This window comes from Bactrocera oleae, chromosome 6, assembly GCF_042242935.1.
Source record: "Bactrocera oleae isolate idBacOlea1 chromosome 6, idBacOlea1, whole genome shotgun sequence".
Lineage (NCBI taxonomy): Eukaryota > Metazoa > Arthropoda > Insecta > Diptera > Tephritidae > Bactrocera > Bactrocera oleae.
In genome coordinates, this window is record NC_091540.1 from 67,121,888 (window position 1) to 67,149,485 (window position 27,598).

General features: G+C 35.5%; 1 protein-coding gene across 1 annotated transcript in view; it reads right to left on the bottom strand.

The window, feature by feature from the left end:
• Window positions 1–4,652: 4,652 nt before the first annotated feature.
• The window catches only part of Ir64a (Ionotropic receptor 64a), a 39,860-nt gene continuing 16,914 nt past the window's right edge, over window positions 4,653–27,598 (bottom strand). The window contains exons 6-13 of the mRNA XM_036364261.2: window positions 26,584–26,751; window positions 22,814–22,995; window positions 19,356–19,754; window positions 16,052–16,263; window positions 15,605–15,869; window positions 10,629–10,791; window positions 6,112–6,214; window positions 4,653–5,518 (exon numbers count right to left, since the gene is read on the bottom strand). Coding sequence (XP_036220154.2) covers window positions 5,357–5,518; window positions 6,112–6,214; window positions 10,629–10,791; window positions 15,605–15,869; window positions 16,052–16,263; window positions 19,356–19,754; window positions 22,814–22,995; window positions 26,584–26,751 — 1,654 coding nt within the window. The 3' untranslated portion in view covers window positions 4,653–5,356. The remainder of the gene's footprint in view (window positions 5,519–6,111; window positions 6,215–10,628; window positions 10,792–15,604; window positions 15,870–16,051; window positions 16,264–19,355; window positions 19,755–22,813; window positions 22,996–26,583; window positions 26,752–27,598) is intronic.

Below are 27,598 nucleotides of genomic sequence, written 5' to 3' on the forward strand. Positions count from 1 at the left end.
CAGAGTACAGAGCTTCATTTAGAGGTTCTTATATATCGACCTTATAGTCCGAACCTGGCACCAAGTGATTACTACCTGTTCCTGTCTTTTGCGAATGATTTTGCTAGTGAAAAATTAGCCTCAAGTAAAGCTTGTGAAAATCGACTGCTACAGTGCTACAAGCTTAATATTGAAAAGCTCTTTTTTTTTGAATTTTTCGAAGCCAGACCAATAAACTTATTGTATTCTGCTATATCGGAGAGGTAATTTTTCCAATTATTGTACATACTTTCTTGACAGATATAAGTCTACTTGCAGTTATTGTAAAAATATATATTTGATATATTTAATACATTCCACTTTTCCATCACTTGTAATACATAATTCATATAGAAAAAATAACAGGTGTTTTTTTTCGACGTGCGGTTTTCAATGATTCAACACTTTTTAGTTGGACTTTTTGACAGCTGTTACTTGATTTATACTTAGTCTGCTTTGCCATTTCATAATGGACAGACTTATATCAGAACAACGTTTACAAATAGTGAAAATTTATTACCAAAATTATGGTTCGATTCGCGCAACGCAGCGCACACTGCTTCCAGTATTCAGTCCACCCAATCGCCCAGCAGATCGGGTAATTCAAGCCAAACATTGGGTCGATTTCGCAACACTAGGGAATCACTAATGCATATTTATTCAAAAATGAAGCCACCCATAATGTTATAGTCAATAGGGAATGATATAGAGCCCTGATTAATGAGTTTTTCGTGCCAAAATTGTAGGATGTTCACGTGGACGAGCTTTGGTTTCAACAGCGATACATGCCATTTAGCCAACGAAATAATCAATGTATTAACGGAAACTTTTGGTGAGCGCATTATCTCACTTCGTGGACCTGTTCACTGGCCTCTAAGATTGTCCATTTTAACACCGCTGGACTATTTTTTTTTTTGGGTTATGTAAGTGGCTTGTCTATGCAAATAAGCCCGAGACGATTGACGCCTTTGGAGTAAATATTCGGTGCGTTGCTGCAAAAAGTGGCCGTAAATTGGATCTCTCGGCTGGAATTTATTCGAACCAACCGCGTCGGTCTCTTGCACGAAATCTTGTTTTAAACATAATGGCAAACCCCTTATCTTCATAATAAAGCTAATTTTTAGGCAATAACATTAAAATATATGCATTATGTTTCTTGAAAACTACATGACTAAAAAAGCTGCCTTTGAATTCCGTTCTTGGACGACTACAATTAGTCTACACATAATTCTAGTTCATCTTGATAATCAGACAATCAGAAAAACCGTTTACGGGCCGACTTGAAATTAAGTCCATGCTCCAATATTTAAATATTATTTCTTATTCATACTGAAAATCTGAATCTAAATCTGAGCAACACGGAAGCAATCAATCTCAAATGTTTAAATGCTTTTTGAAACTTTTAACAGCGAAACAAACAAAATAATATTAATTTTAGTTCAAATTATTTTTTTTAGAAACAAAGTCGTAAGGAGAAAAAATCGAAACACAAGTCATAAATTGCTAAGAGTCACCCAGCCTACATAGATCCCTAAAGGTTTTGCACGACTCACAGTTATTATTACTCTTGGCACACAACAAATAAATATATATGGTACAAGTATAGTAGTCTGTGTGTATCAAAGCAACAGAGCAACTGCATTTTTTGTTATGCAAAAAACAATTTCGCAATCACACTGGACATAAAATTCCATTTACCATTTTAATTTTTTAATTGTTGCTCCGCTTCACTTTACTATATATACATATGTGTGTGTATGTGTAAGTGTGTATGTAGATGCAAGTTTATTTTGCTTCGCTTGCAGCTCATATTCGTGGCACTATTGCAGTCCGGTCGACGAAACGGAGCACAACATTGCTCAGGCTTTTGTGACAGCAATGAATGCAATGAAAATTAAAATAGCATAGCAAACAATCTGCACTGACAGTAGCAGCAGCAGCAGCAGAAGCAGAGTCAAAAGCAGAAGTGAAAATAACAAAAATATGCAAAAGCAGTGGCAATAGAGAAGGCCAAGAGTGTAGTTAAATAATAAAAAACAATGCAGACATTCAACAAGAGCAGAAAATGTGAGAATGTGGTCGCAAAAAAACAGGTTACATAATGCATACTTTGTACGCAAATGTGGACTAGTTATTATTTATATTACATTATTACCATAAATAGTGATCGAAAGACTAGTAAATTTTTTTTTTTTTGTCAAAATGGTGGCTTCTTGCAAAAACGTTCAGTTTTGTGAAAAATGTTCACTCAGAGTAGCTTAAGTGGCTAAAGTTCAAAATTATTATTAGAAATTGTATTCCTTTAATCATTACCTGCTTATGGCGGCCACGTTTGTTTACGGACTTGTGTCAAACTCTGTCATTGTGTTCAGTAAGGTTTGCCATTTTATCATTTCATGTTTCACATTGACACAGCGCTAGGAAATTGTCCAAGATTATTATGCAAATTCACGTCATATCATATATGTGATTTAATGCCTCTAGATTACTTTCCTCGGGGATATGTTAAATCAAAGTTTCCGCCAATCAACCAGCAACGCTCGAAGAGCTCAACGGAGCCGACATTTTGTTCAAACCATTAAGAGCATAAAATGATCTCCATAACAATAAAGCATAACCCATTTTGACCAAATTTGAGAGTTTTATTTCATTTTTATATTACGTCGTTCTTTTTGGTAGTGCTTTTATGTGCAAAAAATAAAATTTTGTGAAATTTCCAAATGCATATAACTCCATAATAGTAGTGACTAGAGTCACACTCATTAATAATATAATCCATCATAGCATGGAATATTCAAAACTGGTCCAAAAGTGATGCATTCCGTAGCAGTAGAAAACCCATACCATTTACTACTTGGCATTTGCTACCAACAACTTGAACTCCCATCTCGTTTACTTCTCAACAACACACATACACACATACTCTTGTGTGTATACATCTGGGTATGAATAATTTTATATTATACGTCTCTATTTACACATGTTTATATTTGTTTGCACGTTGATATTGGCTGCTCCTTGCATTATTTTGTTCGTCTGTTCGTTTGTTAGCTGCGTGGCAAGCAAATGTGCTGACATGTTAATTTGTATGTGGTAATTGCATTTTTAAATATTTAAATTTAATTCACATTTTAAATTGTCAACACATTGCATACGCATATGACCCAGTGAATTGGACTTGTTGACCTCTATACGAAAGCCTCGGAAGCCTCCTGTCGCCTGCAAGTCCATGCAATTGCTCTTAACATGTGTTTAAACTTATGTCACAACAAATTTACAAATGCACACACACAAGCGACAGATGTCGGCAACACCTGCTTACTTTTTCGTTATTTCTTTCCATATGCAAATACATACATACAAATATTGCTATCGTCGTTGCAGTAAAATACAAAATGTATCGATAATGATTTTCTGGTTGCACGTTATGGCGGCATACAGATAAGACTTTTCCGTTAAGCCTTGACGATACATATAATATAGAGCAGCACATACATAAATATTATTAAGTTTTTACTTTAAGAATTAAGTTTCAAGTTTGTACTTCACCAAAATCCAAACTTTCGTTCTTCTGTTATTTTTTCTGCGATGCACAAGCCTTTTTAAACTCGTAACAATATAGTTATGTACCTCATGCCTTCGGCAATTCGTCTATTTTAAACAATGTCTCAATTGCGAATTATACTACAGTATATTATTCAACAAAATAGATACTCGAGGACATATAATATCTTCTTTTAATTCAGATAACGACATTGATTGATATATATGATACAAAGTCAACCAGAAGATCGCAAATCGTTAGACTGTGTACTATATATGAGGGCTAGAGGAAGGTCTGGACCTACTTCATACAATTTGAACGTCAGTATATTATGATAATAAACCATGCTATACTTTTATAATCTAGATCGCATAATTTATATATATATTTAGCAATATCAATCGGTAGAGCGTATATAAAGGATTATTAAAAGAATATATGATATAGGAAAATCCAAGGCTTATTGTGTTTTCATGGATAAGATCGGTTTAAGATTGAATGGTTCTGATATCAGTTTATTTATCCAATTCTGATGTCGACTCTTGTCCTGATTTCAAAACGGCTATGAAACATGAAATCCCGCAGCCTCTGACATCTAAAAGCTGCACCTTCTCACAAACTGATGTTTCGCAATATTTGGCGCATCGTTCATCGGCCCGTCATGGTCTCTAACACAGACTTATGAACAAGCCAAACATTACATCATTCTACAGAGGGAAAGAGCTCTGGGCAGAAATTCTCAGAAGAAAATCGGCCTACCACGGGTATGTTCTGAAACGAGATCCAGACAAAATTAACCGAAACGTAATCGACTAGAAGCCACAAAGCTGCCAACTCGCTCTTACCTGGAGAAGAATATGTGGCTAAGTTATAACATTTCATATAGTTCGATCCACTGTACTTTGTGGACGTAGTAATCACCAGATTCCGCATATATAAAATACAGAAAATAGTGCTTTCCGTTAGTCATGAGAAAAATGGCTTTACAATATTAGTATGTGTTTTATGATACCTTATCTTTTTCCAGAAAAACCGACTTCCAACAAGTCAAAAATTAAATTCAAATTCTTTTTGAAATTAAACACAAGCGACAAATTTATTTATTTTCCACTCAAAATATGAGTCGGCTTATTAACATAGCTACATAATTTAATACGCCAAGCAGGTTGAGTTACCGTTAGCTGCTGTTGTGCACTAACATTTTGTGCAGCTAAAAATATGCAATTAACCATATTGTCTCAGTGTCCAACACGTCAATGTCACCAGCCGTGACGGTAACTCAGTCAGTGTCGGCGCCGGTGCTACCGGTGTAGCTGCCAAAGCCGGTGCATGCATTAGTGTCAGCAGCAGTGCCGGTGTCGGTGACGGTGTAAATGCATTATCCAAGATGTGTGTGTGTGCGGCAGCTGTGAAGGCAGCCGCTTAGCTCTAAGTGCGAGTGTATATAAGCGGGTGTGTGTATGTATGGCTAATATGGCCACAGCGACGTGACAACCTACACCACTGACATGTTGCAGCAGCAGCACCGACCGTCGCTCAGGTAATGTTGCACACTCTACCCACAACCGGTCGAGCTCCAAGCGTGCGCTATTCAAATAAGTGTGGTGTGAAGGTGTTTAGCTGTGTCTTCCTCAGCCGTGTGAGCCATGTGTTGGCGTTTAGTATCTCGTTTAAATGTCATTGGCTCAGGTAGTGTACTTAGAGCGTGTGCGGCGCCGCAAAGTATCACTCGTGTGGGTTGTCACTATTGCGGCAGACAGGCCGGCAGCTAGCGGTGGCCACAACTTCGCAGCCTTAATTTTGCTCTTCGGCCTCATTGTCGTCGTCGTCCTCACACAGCTCTCGGTAGCGTTGCCATAATTTATGTTGTATAATCTCGATGCTGAGTGCCAGTAAACTAACTGCATAGCCGAAGATAAGAACCAAAAGTGCTGAGGCGAAGGTTTGCAAGTCGACCTGCCAACGTTTGTGTGTGTGTGTTTGTACATGAAAAAAGTGAAAGGAGTTGAGATATTATGAAGGCGAAATATGGAAAATATTTAGTGGCATAATTTAGCGCTTATATTCAAATATGTAAATACTTGGTAGGTGTGTATGTAGTAAGCTGAACTGATTTTTTATATTAGTTTAGTAAAAAGTAACAATTTCAGCATATACAGGGTGCTTCATAATCAAGTATAACACTATAAAGCAGTAATTCGTGGTGTTTCCATTCTAAAACGAATTCGTTCTTTAAGTTGAACAAATTTTCAACCGCTAAGAACAATAATAGGATCTGCTTAAATGCTGTCTCGATGAATATCAAGTCGGTACTCCTACTCTGGCTTGAACTTTAGGCTTATTTTGTTAAGCAGAAAATAAGAAGAAAAAGAATTTTCTTTTATGAAGAAGTCAGAGACTTTGTAGGAGCCACTATTTCTATGTATAATTCCAACTTTTCACCATTTCAATTCATTTGTCATACGTCAAATACTTGCCTCTAACTTTTTATATACCATAAGTACATATATTCTATTTGATTTATTTATCACCTCTGCAACCTTACTCACCCTCAAATCGTCCGTATGTATTTGTTTAACACAACGCGGTTTCGACGAGTGCCAAACTTTGCGCTGGTAATCCATTAAGCCCGATTCGGTAACACGCCGCAAACTTAAAGAAAAAAAAAACACTTTAGAAATTTCTATAAATATATAGAAATTTTAATAAATTCAATTTTATAAGTGATATTTTATTAAAGATATTGCACTAAATTTTTTCAGACCATAGAAAGTTATATAATTTTTTGCTTACTTTTTCGACACGCAACCCCCACTACGAATAGCCCAAGTGACGCATATGCGCTTACCTAAATCCAAAACATCATCTTACACATCTGCTCGCATTTCCAACACCTAACTAGGTAGCATGCGTGTGTTGTGTATTGCATGTGGGTACGACAATCAAACTTGCATTAATTTTCATACAGATTCATATTTCATTGGGGAATTCACAGACAGGTATGCTACTACTTGCTCACTCATACTAATGTCACATCTGCCTGCTGCCATATGTGGCACATGCTTATGAATATATTGTGACTGCTGGTTCTTTACTCTTACGTTTAAGTATGTAGACATATGTGTAGAAGGTATACATATAAAATCATATGGGAGATAAAGTCGATTTTCCAGTTTTGAAAAAGAAATTGTTATCAATTGTTAACTAACAGCTCTTACAGCAAAAATTATTATAGTACTTCTCATTTAATTAACATAACTTAAACTTAACTTATGATAAGTAAAAACATTACTTAGATTTAACGGGACTTATACTTAACATATACTAACTAAAAATTAACTTAACGCAACCAAAACTTAACTTAAGACAACTTAAACGTAGCTTGAACTTAATGGAACTTAAACTTATCGTAATTTAATGTAAACTTAACTTGAACATTACTTAAACTTAACTTGAACTTGACTTAAACTTAAGCTAAACTTAACATAAGCTAAATTTTAACTGAACTTCACTTAACTTCAACTGAGCTTCAACTTAACTTTAACTTAACTTTAACTTAACTTTAACTTAACTTAAACTTAACTCTAACTTAACTTTAACTTAACTTAAACTTAAATTACATTTAATTTAAACTTAACTAAATGTAAACGTCCCGCCACTTAACTCAACTTAATTAAAGTCGCATTATTTTCCATATTTTTTTTATTTTGAGGTAGCCAGATTATGCGCAATTAAAAAAAATGTGTTTCCTTCTTAACAATTAAAGTGAACAAATTTAACAAATTATATATAGCGTACCTCAATTTCTTGATCATCATAAACAATAATTTAAATTAAAGATATTAGACTTAACCATTTTCATTAAATTTCGAAACATAATTAGATATTTTAGACGAAGAAATCCTGTCGAACATTTTTCCATAACCTTTTTTGTTTCTTTTGAAAATAAACTATGGCCAATAAAATAAAATAAAAACGCATGCTTTCAACGTTCATTTAAATAACTTTTTTCCTTTCCCTATTATATTTATAAAATCTAACATAACTGTGCTTCTTTAAAAACCTGTTTGTTAGGTGCTAACCCTAATTAAAAATCTTGTTCACGTGTAAAGTTCCATATTAAATTATTAATATTACTAAATGGAGTTTAAGAAAATTTAAAATATAATTAGAGTAAAACAGTGTATGGCAATTCTGGCTCAAAAAAATATTTGGGCAAACGTTTTAAAAACAAATTAGATATTTTTCGAAAATAGGGGATATATAAACATTGGGTTTAGAAATAACATTAAACTTAACTTTACTTAAATTATCTTAATTTAACTTAACGTAACTTAACTTAATTTAACGTAACTTGACTTAACTTATCCTAACTAGTTATTAAAAACCTGCAAGTAAATTTGTATTTTCTTTTTGGCTTCAGTATGGTAATAATTCTAACAAAAATAAATGTTCAAAAAGTAGAAAAATGTATATGTGTATGTATGTTAAATACCTGCTCACATTCCATTCCCACAACATGTTTAGTGTCTTGCATTCCCTTGTCAAGAACATGACATGTCTTCCATAAAACTGCCTTCATATATGTACAAATATACAAACATACATACAGACATATATAGTGCTATAATATTACGTATAACCAACACATATGCTTGTATACCACTCGTGCAGAACAATTGTCCAGTTTTTCACTGAGCGAATGTAATAAATCTTATCGCACCAACACACACAAACCGACAGTTATTCCAAAATTTTCTAGTGTTAAGAATTATTACAAACAATTTTCTGAGGATTTGTGGCAAGATATATGAGATATTTTAACCTGCAATAAACATTTGACTACTTTGAGAAGTGAAATATTTTTGACTCGAATTTTAGAAACTAAAACTTAAATTTTGACAACCAAAGCACTCGACATTCGTACTGCAATATGATAGATTGTGCAGCAATCATTTTGAGGTTAGCTTGGAACCTCTAATGTACTTAACTACAACTAGAGAATTTTTTCTTTATAAAAACAGACAACTATTGTAAGTTAGAAGAATAAATTAGCTGGAAATTTTTTTTGTGAAATAGTGAAATTATATGTCAAATTTGTATTTATATACAATTTTTTTGTTGCACTAAATTCCAAAAATAAATGTTTGCCTTCCAGCGCTTTGCTGTGACTTGACATTGCTATCGAGAGTTATAAGCCCCTAGAAGTATGCTACGCAGATATTTCTGGGCTGCTGCATAAAATGCGAATAAATAAATATATATGCATACATTAGCAAATGCAGCACTTAGCAGCTGCGTACACTTGCAAACATACTTTCCACAACTGTCACACGCTTACATATTTTTACACAAACATTCACACCAAGCGCCGCCAAGCATTTTGTGTTCACCTACTGACCATTTCTCTTTATTTTCTGCAAAGTTCAGCAAATTTTTCTTATTTATTGCACACTGCACCTTCCTTGGCTTGGCGGACATATTTCAAAGCAGCACACAGTGTTGCCAACACACACAATATTGTATCCTCATAATTTTCTCAATTATTCTGCTGTTGTTTCTGTGTTTGTTGGTGTTGTTGCATTATACGTCACAACAAGTTGCATATTTGGTGCATTGCTTGCAGTCATCGGTGTGCTGTTTATTGCTATCAGCGGTCTGACAGCAAATACTTTTGAAAGAGACAAACTGCTTGCTAGTGCGTGTTGTATCTGTATATGTGTGTTTCTCTGTCGTTTGCTTTTGAAAGGATGTGGCATGACCGCAGCACTTTTAACTTTTAACTCAATTTTATTGTTGCTTTGGATATTACAACGAAGAGTGTGTACTTGCTTGCTTCAGTAAAATTTCCACTGTCAAATGCCAAATAAGAAATGATAAAGAGAGATGGTAAAGCGGGTAAATGTGTGCTGTTCGGGGAAAACTTAAGCTATGTAAATTCAATGTTCAACTACTTGCGGAAAAATAAATATACAACAATGTAGCATACTTCAGGGAGTTGATAAGAAAAGTGCTTAACAAAGAGGTTCGTTTTATGAGAATAAATTTGAATTGATTTGAGCAGGAATATTAAATTGTAAATTTAACTGAAAATTTCATCAATAGACCAGGCTAAATAATTTTAGAATTCAAAACAAAAGCATAAAGGGATGAAAAAACTTGGTTATTTCAAGTTTTTACATAAATTTTGAGGTTATGAGAAAAAAGTCTATATCCAAAAAGTATAGAACTTTTCGAGATATACCGTTTTTAACCCTTAAACCTTTAACCACGCATATTCGCTACCTTTTTCCGATTTCAGATCGACCATTTCAACCCACTATGAATTTCTTTCTTTTTTTATAATTTTCAAAGGCTTCTGCGCTAGTCTACAAGAAAAGCATAAAGTTATTATATATTGCTTCTTTCAACAAAGAACTTTGCGAGGACTATTAAGAATCGAGTGTCTTTAGAAACAGGAAAACCGATTTTTTGGAATTCAAATTTCTTCTCTCCAAGGAGACTAAATAGTATCGTATTTAAAGACTTGCCTTTCAAAGGAAACAACAAAAAGACCACTGATAAATGAAATTATGAATAGCGAAAGTATAATTCTCTGAATCCGGGCTTCATCTGCCAAATATATATATTTATATATTAAACTTGCTTAAAATGACAGAGCTTGAGTTGAACAGATTTGAAATTATTATGAGCTTATCAGAAATGTAAGTCAGCATGCTAAAGGTAGGACTTGCTGCTGTCGCGGATTCGAGGTAATCTGCGATTCCCGGGCTGTAGGCAACCGGACGGTTCACAGGTTGCGGGTAGTGAAAGATCTTTAGATAAATAGATTAACTGTGCATAGCCAATAAAGGGGTGATAATGACATGATATTTAATTAAAAATGCAATCACCTTATATAACTTTAATGATTTCAAAAATTTTGCTAACAATCGAACCGCAAAGCAAAAACATGCAAATAATTTCCAAAGTTATATATGAAATAACATTACTCACACAACAGCCACATAGAATCATTCAAGCATAAATACATATACATATTTAAAAAAAAACGACACTCACTTACCCATATGTAATCATTTTGCGCAATGGTGAACCCTTCTGCACGATGCTGACCATTTTTTGTGGCGGAAACAGTTGTATTTCCGTTAGTTCGCAAATTTCCTTCTCGCTAAATGAATCGGCGATAATTTTATATGCCGTTGCCACATCAACATGGAAAGCGAATTCTAAAAACAGAAAAAACTCGAATATTAATTTGGTAAAAAATGGCAAAATGGCGTCGAATAAAAATATTCAAAATAAATATGCAAACCAAATGAAATCAAATCAAAACTGACAAACAAAGTAGCAGGGAAAAACAAATAAATAATGAGAGCAAATAAAATACTTGATATGAATTTGGTGCGCAAAAGGCTTGCTAATTTGACTAAAATAATAATAAATCTTAATAACAGCATTTCAAAATGCACACGTCCCTTGCGGCCACAGAGCAGTGCAGCGCAACAGGGCGTATGAGTAACATGCGCATGCAAGGTATGGGAGTGGAAGTGTAGAGCAGAGAGTACGTACTATATTTAAAAAACTAAAGTAACATGATATGTATGCTTCAGTAAATGCTTGAGTGTGTGCCTGAGTGTGTGAGTATGAGTGTGTTTGTGTGCTTTGCATATTTACTTTAGCAATTATCTAGCAAACCGCAATGGCTGGTGTGTGTTACAATAATTATAAAGGAATATTAGATGCATTCTCTCTCACACGCCTCACATTTCACTTGTAATAACACAGCACACATAAACACGCTCAAATGTATATGTATAATGCACATATCAGAACTGACTGCATGCAAATAAGCAAACTTTCGTTATTCCTGTGCTATTTTTAGTGGATTTTAGCCGAAATTTACTACTAGTTTTTTAAATCACAAAAAAAATTTAAAATAATAATTATTTTAATCATTATAGAAATGTAAATATTTTATTCATATGCTTCGATGACGCTAAATTATGTTATTCGCAGCGTACATTTGAGAATCTAACTATAAAAATATTTTGAAAATTTAAAAAATACGAAAAAAATTCAGCTGCACCAAAATTTTAATACCCTTCACAAGTGCATTATATTAACTGTATGTGTGTATGTGATTAATATCATCGGAGATTGTGGCATTACCTTGGGCAGTTATTATCCTATATTTCGGGATGATTTATTGTTGAATGAAAAAGTCAGTTTGTATGGCAGCTATATGATATAGTGATCCGATCTGAACAATATGTTCGACGATTGTAGTATTATCGTAGGCATTTATCTATGCCAAATAGAAAAGTTTTCCATACAAAGACTTAATTCTGACCGATCAATACATATGGCAGCTATATGCTATAGTGATCCCATAGCGACGTTTCCGACAAAAGACAGTTTCTTGAGGAAAAAAGGAGTTGTGCAAAATTTCAGATCGATATCTCAAAAGCTGAGGTTAAGTTTAATAGAAACCAGTAATAGGATTTTACTACCAAAAATAAGGTAAGTAAGCTTACTGACTATTCGGAGCTTTAAGCAGTACCATCTGTTTACGTGATAATATATATTTGCTTCTCTTTAAGTATTAATTAGTACCTAATTACTCTCTAATAGCATACTGGGTATAAAATACAAAAAGAATGGCGGTAACCCAAGGGTAAACCTAATTCGTATTCTAATACATTTGCATTGTGGTGCAAGTATGCGGTTTCAATGAACCAAATATACCAAATGAACATACATACACAGACAAGTGTGCAAATGTGCACACTCACGCACTCATAGCTACGGCTGGTTCCTGTTCACAGCAGATTACTAATAGAAAAGTACTAACCCAAGCTTACTGCAATTAGATATATACAGATATACATACAGAGACACATACATACAGATAAACATCGAGCAGAGCATGCAGTATGCCTTTACACATAGGAGAAAAACGAGTTAGCATACAGAGAAATTAAGCCAAAATTTTATATATATACAAGAAATTCCCTTTTGGCATTCCGAAATGGAAGCTTAGTGAAAATAGAAAATTTAGACAACTTTGCTAAAGGCAAGCTAGCAGCTACCTACATACATGCTGCGCTGCTCTTCTTATTCTCTTTCTATTTAAAAACATATATGCTTGTTTGTATGTAACTGTGTATGCATAAAATGAACAGTCAGTATGGTAATATATGTATGTATGCGTGTAAATATCTAAGTTTAATTTAATTATCTTGAGAGTAGTATATATGGAAATAGAGGAGAGCATATTCAATAGTGTTGCCAGAATGATTGAAAGAGGTTAGAAAATGCTCAAAAATATTGTTCTTCTACTAGGGAGATCAGCGTATATCAGCTTTAGTTAATATTTTCATTTTTCAATTTCTTGGAGAATATTTTGTGACTCTTTCTATTGACCAACTCTCTTTTTATTTCGCACCAATAATACTGAGAGGGACTTCATTTTACGATATCACGATATCAGTTATATAAATATGTATGACGATATGTATTTATTGATGTGCGCTCAACAGCAAATTATGGGCATATTAATGCAATTACTTCATATAATTTTTTTTTATTTTTTCTACGCTTTGATAGTATGCACCTTTCAAAATAACGTACTACATTTTTTAATTATTAGTCCAAATACTTTTTCGGTTACAGTCTTTGTAAGTTAAGTCGCTCAGTTCAATCAATTCAATTAGTTTATCTTTAAGCGCATTTTTCTCAAAATTACATTTTTCAAATTGGTTGCAGTTGTAACTCGAAAACAGATCACCCTATAGCTTTGATTCTTATACCATGAATGGAGTATATTAATTTTTCCACGGTGTTTATAAAACCTTAAAGAAACGTTGGAGACGCCCCTGAAGTATATAAATGGATGATTAGATTTACGAGCTTAGTCAATTTAGCAATGTCCGTCTGTTTGTTCGTCTGTATATACGCGAGTTTTTGATATGTCGATCTGAAATTTTGCACACCTTCCTCAAGAAGCTGCTCATTTATCGGAAGTGCTGACATAAGACAACTCTAGCATATAGCTGTTATACAAACTGACCGATCCAACTCATGTCCTTGTTTGGAAAACTTTTTTACTTGACAAGGTATCTTTGTGAAATTAGCATAGATTATTGCCCAAAGCATCGCTACATTCTCCGAAGAAATCGTTCAGATCAAACCACTATATCATATATCTGCTATACAAACCGATCTGACAAAATGTAGAGAAAACTGTTTTTATATCCTTTTATGTTATAAAAAAGGCACCTGTGATCTTATCGCTTCGTTGCAGCCGAAGTTAACACATTTTTTTCTTCTGTTTATTTTGTGTTAATTTTTTCATACATGACCTTTGCCTTTTTCGACTGAATGAAAAGTGTAATTTTGGCGAAAAATCATCTAATTTTTGTGCAAAATTCGCAATTTTCTTCAAAGTCTGTGATTTTGTAAAATTTCTATGTTTTAACAATCGTTGTATAGTCTAGTACTATATTTTTCAAACTTATATATTTTTTTGATTTTAAAGTACACTTGCCAAACTTAAAGAAAATATTCACTTTTCCTAAATAAAATTCAAAAATTTAAAGTTCAGAATATTTTTCTTTTCGATTACGAATCAGGTGACAACGTAATAATTGTGCTTGAATTGAATTTTCATTTTGTTTTCAGTTCGGCAACTATTGCTCAAACAAAAAGGAGTGGCAACGCTGCGCTAATTTTTAATTAATATTAACCCAATAATGTTCTTTTATCATATCTCTATATATTTTTTCTTATAATTCGCGCTCAATAATATTTAATAAGTGGCAACACCAAAGAATTTTATATATAAAATATAATATAACAAATTATATTTCTTGTAATGAAGCTTGTCTAAATTCACTACACGTCACAATAATAATTTCAATTTTAGTTTATTTATTATTTTATCAGAAAAAAGTAGGGCAAAGCTTCCAAACTAAGCTTTGAATGGAACCTAACAAATTTAAAAATTGGACCGGCAATTGATGAATATTTAAATAAAGACGTCTGAGGCTCACAGCGCAAAAAGTGAACCAAGTGACTGAGCCATCTCTGTTCTACATGGTTCTCTCTTAAAGAAATGTGGAACTTTTCATTCAATTGTAGCTTAAAAATTCGCTTCCTTGCAAATTGCAAAAAAAAACACAAACAAAAAGAACCACAGTTAAACAAAGCTAATTCATCTTTAGAACCGACTCACCGCCTCCCTTACCAACCGCAACGAAAATTGGATATCTAGTAGCTTGAGTATAACTGCAACGCATGGAAATACAAAACCGCAAACTTATGGTCCAACCAAAGCAGCCTCACGCACACACGTTTAAGCGCGCGCCTTCACACACATACATAAGCATAGGTGCCAACCAAGAGAACATGTAGGCAACTCACACACACACACACTCATACGCATTTGTAACATGAGCGCAGTGTGTTGGTGTACGTTGCAAGCACAAAAGATCATGTAAGCGCTGAAAATCCTACAACAACAACAACACAAATGCGTACATAAGTAGAGCAAAAGAAGGGCGTGTAGAGAAAGCAGCAAAGCGTTAGAAATTATTCTTGAATTTTTCGGTTTGTGGTTTCCGGTTTCCCGTTTCGTTTACAACAGTCGACAAGAGTAGCAACTACAAAAACAACAATACAAGTAATGCTGCTCATCTAACAACATCTCACTCGCTTTGCTGTCCATTCGGTTGGTTTTCAACGTAATTGTAGTTTAAAAGCCCGGCAGCTAAATTCTAAAGCGTAAATAGATAGCCCACACATGTGAGAGCTTACACACAGAGTACCATATATGGCAACAACATAAAAATAGAGCAGCATGTGAATATATAAAAAGCTCTGTGCTGTGGTTACTTAGCCGCTCATGTGTGCTGAACATTTAGAATGCAGAAAATTATGCGTATTTAATTGCTGAAAATTCTAGGCTCTGAATAGTAAATAATGCTCAGTACAACAATGTTAACCATCAATTAAAAGCAAATGATTGTCTAGCGTACTCACTTCCTCTGCGTATCCTTTTGACACCATACTCCGGATCATACCAGTTGGACGCCTCATTCGTCTTGGCATGCGCACCGGTCTCATGACTGTGTAGGATGTCTCTATAGGTCTTGGCCTTCTCCGCTTCGGTGAGCTCAATATTTGGCTGTAGCGTGGCTAATGCGGTTGCATTGTCAGCTGTCGTTTCGGAGAGCGTTTCACTATCCGTTGGCATGCTGGTTACTTTCTTAGCATATAACTCGATGGCAATGGGGTCTTTCGTGCGCTGGAAAAGTACAAATTAAAAAATGAAAATAAATTAATAATTGTTTTTATTAAAATAATATCAAATATATATTTCACTAATCAAATAAAAAAAATAAATAAAATTACCAGAAATTTTGCTTATAATTCTTATATAAAAATTGAATCCACCCGAAATCATATTCAACTATTCCGGCAACTTACCAAAAAGTAATCACGATTATATGGTATATCCTCCACACCGACTGCCAATGAACTGTGTATTAAATCACGCAATGTACGTATCGTTTTCGGCTTCTCCATCAATAGTGTACCCACAATGCTGGCCGAATAGAATTGATAGATGGCGAAGGCGAAGAGTAGACTGGTAATAACGATGCAACGACCCGAAAAGAAACTTGTAGAAAATGTCAGACCTAATGATAGACGGCAACAAGCAGTCGATACGAATGAGTTTTCATTGCAGTAATGAAGAATAATAGTAAACGAAATAAAATGTGTCGGGACAAATTGGAGTCACTCACACTCATATATCGTGCTTACAACAAAATGCTGTCGAAATTAATCTTGAAAAGACTAGACTAAAGTAGAGAGACTAAATAGAACAGAATTAGTAGGTATATGGATAAGGTGAGGACAGTGTACTTGCGTTTATCATTATGAGAAAACAGTAAAATTTGGAACTACGTTTCATAGTAAGATCTCAGGAAAAACCATTTTTTTTTGTTGATGGTTCTGAAGGTAAATAATTTTTCCAGCGGTGCTATGAAGTAAGCTTGATATTTGCTCTCTTGGTCTGTTTTTGACAGGGTGGGGGGTTAAGCGTTTGAACTTCACGGTTGCGACGACTATACTCACTTCAGATATTATAGATACATATGCTGAATAGTGAACTCTTTAAGCAAAATTGAAAAAAGAATTGTTGATTTCCTGCCAATATGCTAAGTTTACGGTCTTTATTCTGCTAAAATCTGGGCGAAGCAGTTGAGAGTCATATTAAGAGCATTTGTACAACGAAATTATGATTCTAGTTTGGACATATTGCTTTTTACATCTCCCCGCAGAACAACAAAACTCGCTTCGGTATGCTTGACGAAACGGTGGATGTCTTCAGTCTAATTCTACTACCAATATTGAATTTATGGATATATCAGAGATTTAAATATGGATGGCAATACAAGTAGCTATACTCTTACCTTCACAATACATATACGGTACTTGAAAATCAATTTTAATTGGATTTTGCTCGAAGTGATTTTTCTATGCAACATTTAGCTCTGTACTCACAATCTTTACATCTCGTGAACAGCGAAATGCTCAATAATTTCCGCATATATGTATATTTTTTTGATATTCCCACATAATTATTAAAAAAAAGTGGTACCATCCAAATTATCGTAAATTCTTACATATTCTCTTAAAATTTAACCATCAAGGTATTACTACTCACATATACTGATACAAATATCGGTAACACTGAAAATCTACGATCCATATTACATATCCTCGTAATGGGCGAATGAAGTAATTAGCAATATTAGTACCTCCACACATGGTTATATACTTTAACGAGCTCATTTATTTATACAGAATACCTCGAAGTTTTCGAATTTTACTCCTGCCATTTCTCAATTTCATTCAGCTGCAACACAATCACGCTTTAGATACATATACCCCGCCATGTAATTTATAAAATCTTCCACCTTTAACTTCAATTATTCGTCTTTCTACTCATTCTTGACCGCACAGAATATACTCGTTTGTGAGAAGCAGACGCTAACAACGGTAATGACTTTGCTATTTTCTCAACTACTCACCAGCAGAAACAGAACCCATTAGCTGTTGCCCAATTGCATCGATTGCTGCAATTTAATGCGAATTGTTATTGCATATACTTCAACAAACTTGTCATGACGTGAAAATCGATCGAAGTTTATGTTTAAGGAGAAGGAAAAGGAGAAGCGAAGTGGAATCTTGAAGGTAATCAGTTTAAATTTCTCCAATAATTATGGTGAAGGGTGTGATTGCTTCGATTTATGGGAAACAATTAGGAGATATGTAGCCTTGAGTGATGTTGTCTCGAGCAGCACTCAAGAGAGTGAAGACGAAAGCTATTCACTTCTATCACAGCGCTCTTTTGACATTTTGAAGTTTTTTTGTTATTAGCCATTGACGTCAGAACATCCTTACTAGAAGAATTTGCATTATGCTGCTTAATATTTAAAGAACAAATTAAAGAATACTACAAGTTTTTCGACTACCTCCAAAAGCACGACGTATTTTTTGTAAAGCTCTAATCTAAAATATTTATATCTGAGGAAGTGGTATAAAATAGCTTTATTCGATGGTTTTTGATCCTTTTTTGCAGCAGTATTTAAAGCAGTACTTACAACCCAAACAGAGGGAACTCAATTGATAATAATGTAAAGGTTTATCTAAAGTGAAAATAGCTTACAGATAGTTGCATCCCTAAAAGAACAGGATTATGCGCTTCTGGGTTCAGAAATTTCAGACTTTTCGGTATTACACCAAAGCTGAATACCTGGGGTTTGCAGTACTGCAAATACATGTGACTGTCAATAATCAGGGAGCGCGAGCTTGCAGCTTGAATTAGAACTCTGCTGAACTCATTTTCCAGTAGAACAGTTATACGCAACTGAACCCAACATTTAGGGTCGAAAACACATAGTAAGCAGTTTCAACAGCACTGCAGATAATTCTTATTAGAAAAAAGTTTTTGAAAATAATTTACACCTGAACTGAATCAGTTAAATAAGAACTCGCTTACGATATTTTCAGTCTTTCCTTATAAAATAAAAATTCACTAACAACAGAGAACCTTTCACTTTCATTTCACCATTCTGAGCCACATCAAACAGTCAACTCTCTTTAAGCACGACCTAATTAAATAATAAAATGTATAACGGTAATTAAATAAATAATTCAATATTTTCTTAGCATTACTCGGTGTTGACTTAGCACATTTTTTGCGCAGAAAACGCATTTCTTATAAATTTGTAAGAAGAAGCATTGTTTACGCGCACGCTTTCCTCCGCGTCTTACCACCACAAATTCACTAGCAATTTGTTCAGTTATGTTTACAAGAATAAGAAACTCTTGTAACAAAGCCAAACAAAGGAAATTGAACTCAAGAACCTTCCACCCGCCGTGGTAACGCACATGCAGATGGAAGGCGGCACACTGGGAAAGTAGTATGCTTAGTTATGAAAGCAAAGCTGAAAAGTAAACTTGTGAGCGCATAAATTGCGTTGCATGCCACACATGCTACCAAACATGCCAATAAAACTAAAAGCTCAAACACAGACACACACAAACACAACTGCTACGACTTACATGTACAGGCCACTCATTCCTGCCCCAAAATATCTCGAGAACTTATGTATATGTTTCTACAAAGTTCCTGCGTATATTAGTTTTCGAAGCGCGCTCCCTCGTGCTCTTTACGCTAACATTATCTACTACTGTAGTCGTTTTTCGACAAACTTACCTTGCTGACATATGGAGCCCACGTAGAACAGCATCGACTCGAAGAACAAGCCAGCGCGCTGTTGTGCCACATCGCTGCCTGTCTGGCCGCAGCACGCACTGCCGCAGCCGAGCATGCAATGCCTGCAGCTAATGCTCTGCACATTCTTTCGCGCTTCCGTCTTACTTCGTTGCATCAACTTGCCAGGCTTTTGTTTCCGTTGCTCTTTTGTTGCTAGGCCAACCCACGGCGAGGTGCGAGCGCCGCAGCCCAGCATTGTCCTAGCACTTAACGTCGTTCGTGTGGAACAGCAGCAACCAACTGGTGGTAGTTCATCATTACCGCCGATTGCACTCGGTTGTTGGTTGTTGATGAGGGCGCCGATGTTCATGTTGCTGCTGCTGCTGCGCGTGCTATGTCCTTTTGTGTCGCAGCATTCACCAGGGAGTCAATTGTTGGCGAAATCAATGAAAGGATAAAGCAAAAAGCAGCAAGTAAGAGAGGAAAGGAGGAGTGAAATGCGAGTTAAAAAAAGTTTCTAGTAGTTTTTGACCTCGGGCGCAGCAAGTAATATCGCCCAAAATTTTGCAGGAAAACAAATAAATGGCGCTCGTAGTGCTAAAGCATGTGCCATATACGCAATGGAGCCGAGAATTTAATGGCAATGATCTCTCATTTTTCAGAGGCACGCATTCGTGCCGCACAAAAACTTTTCGCCAGCGATATTTGCTCGAAATATCCCAGCAGGTCCTGTAGTCAGCCACAATGCATAGTGCATCTAATCACCAGCGCGATGAGGGTACGAAGGCGGTCCGATATCGTAGTGGCGAGGAGTAATTGCAATATATTTCGGCTCACGAGCGGATAGCCTACATCTTACAACCTTATTTAAAAATTGTGGAATAGGTCCTACCACCCGAAGTATGGACTGACTGAGAGACAAAGCAAGCACACAATTTCCAAAACCTGTGGCTTCTAATTCACGCGTAGTGAGTGACTTATGTCTAACTTGGGGTTAATATGCGATGAACTGATATTATCTCCATGAGCTTGGAAGTGGACTGTATCCTCAACAAAAATCGTATTTTCTTATGGGCGTTTCCACAATGGCTTTCTTATTCGACCTAGCGTTCTTATCTTCGAGATATGTAAACCTTCCAATCTATAAACAGGAAGTAGAGCTCTATAGCAGGATATTTTTGTGTTCCAAATGATTTAAAATATTGTGGAAAGTATTAACTTCGAAGTTCGAACCAAACCTTTTGAAGAAGACTACATGAAAATTCTCCGAATTCATCTCGTTTAAAAATTGTGAAATTTTATTATCAAATAATCAAATACTGATGTTGAGCCTCAAGCATCTATTTTGGCCACTCAAAAAAATTTTTTTTTTGGTCCGAGCTGGAAAAACTTCTGCTAAAAATTTTCTGCCTCTAGGCAAAAAGGAACTTAGTAACATTGTAGGGGTCATTACAGGGCACCCACATTTAAGTTCCCACCTTCAAAAAAATAAAAAACGGAATGCAGAACATGCGCGGAGAATAATAAGACGCTCGAACATTATCCCTGCGAAGCCTACAGCCGGATGAGACGGGATAAGACTTATTTTAGTTACCACCCGGGAGCACAATGGGCTCCGTTTTCAACTAATCAAGCAGCCTCCAAATGTAAATCAAAACTCTAGAAATTCCTTAAGCTTACTCTGTCATTGTCTTGTCAAACTACCCTCGTACACTCCGTTAGCAATTGTAATCATTGTATGTGACTGCCACAGTGCCAATGCACTTCGACATTGCGGCGTTTATCGTCCCGTGTGCCTTGCAATACATCCTAACGGCGTTTTGCTGCAATTTTTGGCCCTTTGGTTTGCTTGAAAATTGAAAGTTTTGATTTATACTTTCACAAAGTTGGTACTGTCTATCGACATTCTTGCTCTTCGACACGCCTTCGTCTACCTTCTAAATGGTGTTTTATGAAATTGCCACCGTCAGAGGTTATAAAAATTACTAAAGTGAAAAGAAAATTCCAAACTTTTGTCTGCGACAGCAAATAGTAAAAGTCAAAACCGCGTTCGCCGTGCGGAAAATTTTATCATCGGAATTTGTAATAACCGATAATTTAATGACATTTTATGCGCAACGTTGTTGTGGTGAATCGATTAGTTTTGGTTGATGGGAACTGGAAGTCGTTAATGACATGAACGAACTCGAATTTTTGCACTAAACAGCAGCATATTTTGGAGCCCATGAGATATGTAGTACTTAACTGAGATTCTTCCACATAAGTGCCATCAGCGCATAATTTACCAGACTTTTGTGGCTCTTTGATATTCAGCTATCATTTTGTTCTGCTGAATAAGGGCTAAAAGACAAAGTTCTAAATTGTATGTATTCTATAAATATGTATGTCAGCGGTGGTGAAAATATTTAATCAGAAAAAAATTCGAGTTTTCTTCTCCTCAGTTCTTTCAACTATTTTATTCGGATTCGAATTCGATTAGAAAACTTCCAACTGAATATACAAGTATAAAATTCTGTATAGATGATTAGAAATAGTCTAAAATGTCAAATATAATATATAACATTCCTGATTCGAAATTTTTCATATAATTTTTGAAGATTTTCAAGACCACAGCGTTAGGTAGTTATTACTTAAAATATACTACTTTATGACCCTGAAGCATTACTGAGGTTATCAAGGTAGCATTGACCAGTATTCCCAATTAAAGATTATTATATTACAGATACACGATATTGTACATAGCTTCGATTTTGTGGACCTAACTGTTTAGCGAAGGTCCAATTAGAATTCGGACAACCATTAAAAGGTGTACTTTGCTTGGCCTAAGAACTTCCTAGACCTCTTACGATTCTTCCTGCGCCAAAAGGACCTTGTGACAACACATTTGCTAGTAGTTGGCCAATTATGAGCCGTAAGAAACCAGCAGAGCTCCTACCCACCATTCTGCATATAATGCGAGTTAAGTACTTGCCCTAGCAGGCTTATCAGTCTTGCAGTTTCCATCAATTCCGTTGTGGCCAGACATCCAAACCAGTCTAATCATAAAGTTACCCTTCATTAGTCTTGAACCCACTGCCATCGAAGTGGATACTCACCACTCTGGAGGAGGCTGCGCTCGGGGGCAGTATAGCTACTGCTACTTTTATGGCAGCCATTTTGGTTGGAAGACGACTGCAGTGGTCAGAAAGCCTAAAACTGAGTGTAAATTATTGAAGATTCAAAAAACCTTTGAGCGGCAAAAAGTATTTTGTTAGAAGTATATCATGTTTCTAAAGTTTATGGTTCTAAGTTAAAGGCTTCAGACAAATCCAAAAATTCGGGAAAAGTTTAGTTAACAGAAGATTGTATTAACTTTTAAGTCATAGGTTGCAAAATATATACTATATGAAGAATTAAGTCAACTGTAGAACATACCGTTATGCATGAAAATACGATTCACCATAATAAATAAAACCTACCTAGTTGCTTTACCACACCCACCGCCTCCAAGCTACGCTCCACTGACGTCAGGAGCCACAGAAAGCAGATGGTGAATATGCCACATAATCCCAATAAAATCCAGACGATATTTGAAAAGGGTTGCAGAAACACTATACGATCCTTTTTGGTGCTCGGTGGATGACGAAATATGAAACAAGGCCTGCGAATAATAAAAATACATTGTATTTGTATAAACAAAACTATAACACACACACCCGTAAATTCACACATAGGTATGTAAGTGAGCTTTCAGCAATCAGCCCTTATCAGCTGATACGCCCACAATATCAACCAACAGCGGCAGCGGCAGTGGCGAAGCCGCAGCAGGTGAAAAGCCACAAACATAAATCTTATTTTACACAAAGAAATTAAATCAGCAAACATGTCCCCGACAGGATTTAGTTTCAATTAATGTGTCAATCTTAGGCGAGTACGTGGCGTGGAGCAGTGAGCGGACAGCACCGACTAAAAACAAATTGCTTGTCCAACGCCATGTCCTTTGCCATCTGCCTACACCAACAACTACACATTCTAAACGCTCTTAAGTCAGCGTCTCATTGCCACTTAAGTTGCTGTCAAGTCAGCTGTTGGCGTGACCTTTCCACACTCTAGGGAGCCGCAGCGTTAGCAATCCGGTCTCTAAGCACCAGCGAGGCAAGCAGCAAGGCGGCATTGGCGGCGGCAGCATTAAATTGTCTTTAGCACAGCTGGAGGTGAAGTGGCGAGCAAAACGAAACGACTACAACAAATCAAAGAACGCAAACAAAATTGAACTCGGGCGCAATGAGCGTAAGTAAAGCAGAAGCAACAAGCACGCGTGCAACAAATCACCGCAAAGCGATAAGAAGCGTCGCAAAAGCGCGACGCAAAAATTGAGCGGCGCATAAATTTGCACCGCTTAACAAGAGAAATGAGTATTTAATCGGCGGAGTGTGGAAAGATTGTGCGCGGATGTACACACGTAGACACCTACCAAATGACAAGAGACGACACAACTACAGTGGTGGTCAGATTAAAGCTACATCTTTCCCTTTTTATTCGAATAATCTTTTCCTCGACAGTGATAAAAATAAACGAAAACGATTCGACATTTAAGAAAAAAATTCAATATTCGTATATTTCAGAACTATAATAATGCCTTCATTCCCAGAAACTGCCGAACAAGCCCAGAGAAAACGGGAAATTTTCTACATTCTATATTTCACAAATGAAATTGGAGAATGCCTCAGACTTTACATTCGCTAAAAATTATTTATTAAATGTATATGATAATTATTTCGATAGAACACAATAACTGATACAAAATTCTCGACTAACAAATTAGAGCGAGACAGATATAGCGAACATTTCTTTCAACGGTTTTTGAAGAAAAAAGAGAATACTCAGAGAGTTAGAATCAGCCAGACATAAAGGGCTTAATCGAAGCTATAATACTCTTCAAAGGTACATTTTTATGACATAAGAGGGAATAAAATGATGTTTATCTTGTCCTAAGTCCTATAGGTGTCCAATATCGGCGGTTTAGACACATGTGCATATATAGATAGACAGACAGAAAGACACGCTGATCACTTAGATATTAGGGTTGAGCGAAAATAATTTTTTTTTTTGCTTTGCCTGATGGGAAAATTTAAGGATTATAAAAAATGAAAACTTTTTGGGGAAAAAAAAGTTAAGTAAATTCAGAGTAAAAATTTTTATTTGGTAATACATTTTTGATAAGTGTTCTAGAAGATGTGGAGAGTCTTCTTTCTGGCCAATTAAAAGTTATCAACTTGAAAAAAATTTTGTCAAATCGGTAATTTTTATATAGTTATGAAGAGTTTAAACCAAAAAAACTCTAAATTTACTTTAATAGTGAGTAGACCTCTAGATGTTAAAAAAAAATTTTTTTTCTTTCTTGTTTTATAATCTACAAATCTTATAATCTACAAATTTTAGCCTCAGGCTAAGAAAAAATATATATTTTTTCGCTACACCCTATTATATGTATATATTTTATAGGATTTCTGACGTTCCCTTGCGGGTGTTACTAACTTCGTGATAAACTTAATATAATCTGTAAAGCGTATAGTTATCATGTCGTTCATTATGGAGATGAAGTTAAGGCCAACATTATCGACCAATCTTCCAAAAAATCTGAGGAATACTTATACAGAGTTCAGGCAAACTACCGGAAGAGTGATAAGTTTCACTTAAATTTGCAGTTTTCAGAAAAACTGGATATGAATTAGAGTCACTTAACATTTATTATAAAATGGGTCCTAATTAAGTTAATCTGCTGTTGCATAATTTACTAAAATAGCCAGAATTGGTGTGGTACAATTAATATTTTATAACAGAAATTCTTAGATTTATTCTTCACTCTATATAATATTATAGGACACTATTAATTTTCGAAAATTTTCCGAAAAGTTTCTCTTTAAAGATTATTTCACTGAAAGAAAAAAAATATAGCGGAACCTCTAAGACGCATTTCGTTAAGGTATATTTTCACGGTATGTTCCAGTAAAACAATGTAATTGCCTTTTCTGCTGTCTTACTGATATTTTCTGTGTTGTCCTCTAAGAAATAGTGAGTTTAAATTAGCCACCAGTGTTCAGGTATTTACAAACTCACACTCAGTACGCAACTATCAATGACTAACTAATACGCATGTACATATTTATTGTTGTTATAAATAAAGACAACAAACGAATGTCATTGTTCCTTGTTCAAGATATATGCTGGCGCACTGTGTGACTTTTTGTTGGCGATATTTTGTCAACAAGATTTATGTGTGTCAACCGCAAAGGCTAAACTTACAAACATTTATCTTGGCAATAATAATATCGAGGCACAACAAAAACAACAAAAAACAACGACAACAATGCAAACAAAAGCAACAATTGGCGACAATACACAAATAACGGTAATGTAAAGTGAATGAAAAAAAGTTTCGTGTTAAACGGCGACGGGTCTCGCATCGGTCGTTCTGATATCATTTTTCATGCCATTGACAGGTTACAATATGCGAAATTAAATAAACCGCAACAATAAAGCCAACAAGTGCGCTGAGAGCAACAAAGGTGACAGGTGAGGCAGCAACAATAAAAGCATTAGGGAAATAAGTGAAGCGCGCCCACCTGTACGCCGCACCACTTAATTCAATTCATTGCGGCATGTTCTTCATGATAAACGCGCTGCCATCACTCAACTGTGCTGTGCCGAAACGAACCGAACTGGGCTGTGCTTTTAAGTGCAAAGCTTTCGACAAATTGCTTTTTAAAATTTGCTAAAGAACCACAAGCAATAAATACAATAACAACTATTATTGTTGTGCTAAACATAGCAAAAGAAAAGTGAAAAAAGTCGAAAAATGGAAACAGCAACGACGCTCCAATCACGCCTAAGAGCTGTAGCGCAGCGAACCACGTGACTGTTGAGCGGTTGACCGCTTATGCTCTGTGCCGCTTCTAGGAATTAGTGTAAGTCACTTTTTTCGGTTAACACCACCAGCACTCAAACCACAATAACCTCTCTACAACAAAAAGCAGGAAAAAGCAACAGCTTTGCGAATAACAACAGTTGTCCACCATACCAGAAAACAAACTGTCTGCTTTGACCTCCCGACTTCCACTGACTTTTTGCCACTTGCCCCTATTTCTTTTACCATTTATCACTTTCGCTCAGCCAGCGTTTTTTGTGTTTATTTACTGGCTTGCTTGTATGTGTGTGTGTGCTCTTTATGCTTTCCTCCCTCACTCACCTGGCCACCCACGTTCGTGTGGTGTAATCAATCACTTTGGCACGTTCGATGCGAAAGAAAATCGGCGAGCCACCAATATCCGCTTGTTTGCGTACCAACGCTCCAATCATGCCGTCGAATTTGCCATTCTTCAGGTGGCCCCAGCTGGCAGTCTTCGACATGACGAAACTGCAAAAAAAAGTTTGACAGCGAGCAAAAAGTATGCATATTTAACAGGATATATATGTAAAACATATGTATGTATGAAAAATTTTATTTTTTTGTGTTAATTGAATTTTACATGATTAAATTTGTTTCCAGACTAAAACAAAAAACAACAAACAAATATGATTTATGTAACTTTTTCATAATCTCACTTTTTATATATAAAAAAATTTACTCATGATTAATTCTCTTTCGACTCTCTCATGAGTTTAAAACTGTGGGCCGATTATAATTTAATGATAAATTATTGGTAACAGTTCTTTGTAACCGTTAATCGATTTCTGATAGGTATATAAGAGAATAAAATTTAATTTACAGTCAAAGTAGAAGGTGATGAATTATAATTGCATTGTGTTGTGAAAAAAGTGAGTTGAGAACTGACATTAATAGATGAGAGGGAGAGTAGGTATCATATTGGTGACACTTTAATTTCAATATTGTGTGAGGGTATGTGTATGCCTCCCCCATATTTATGTTACATTCTCTTATACACAAGTATTACCAATTAGAAGAGCAAGTTTCGTTAAGTACATATCCTTCCTGCTTTATAGCGTAATATTTTATAGCCAGTTTCGAAAACAGAAAAAAGCCGCAGAGACCCAAGTATGGCGAATTTGGTGGATGAGTGATGGCTCACGTTTCATGTTACAGTCAATTAGTATTCCTTATTGATATTGTATGCTTCTTGATCCTATGGAACGAATTCATAGTAAACCACAATCACGATAATCAAACAAATCGACGAACAACACCTTGATTCATGAACAACTTCGACGTTGTTTGTTCAGCTTCGGTCCATTTGTTGAGCGCC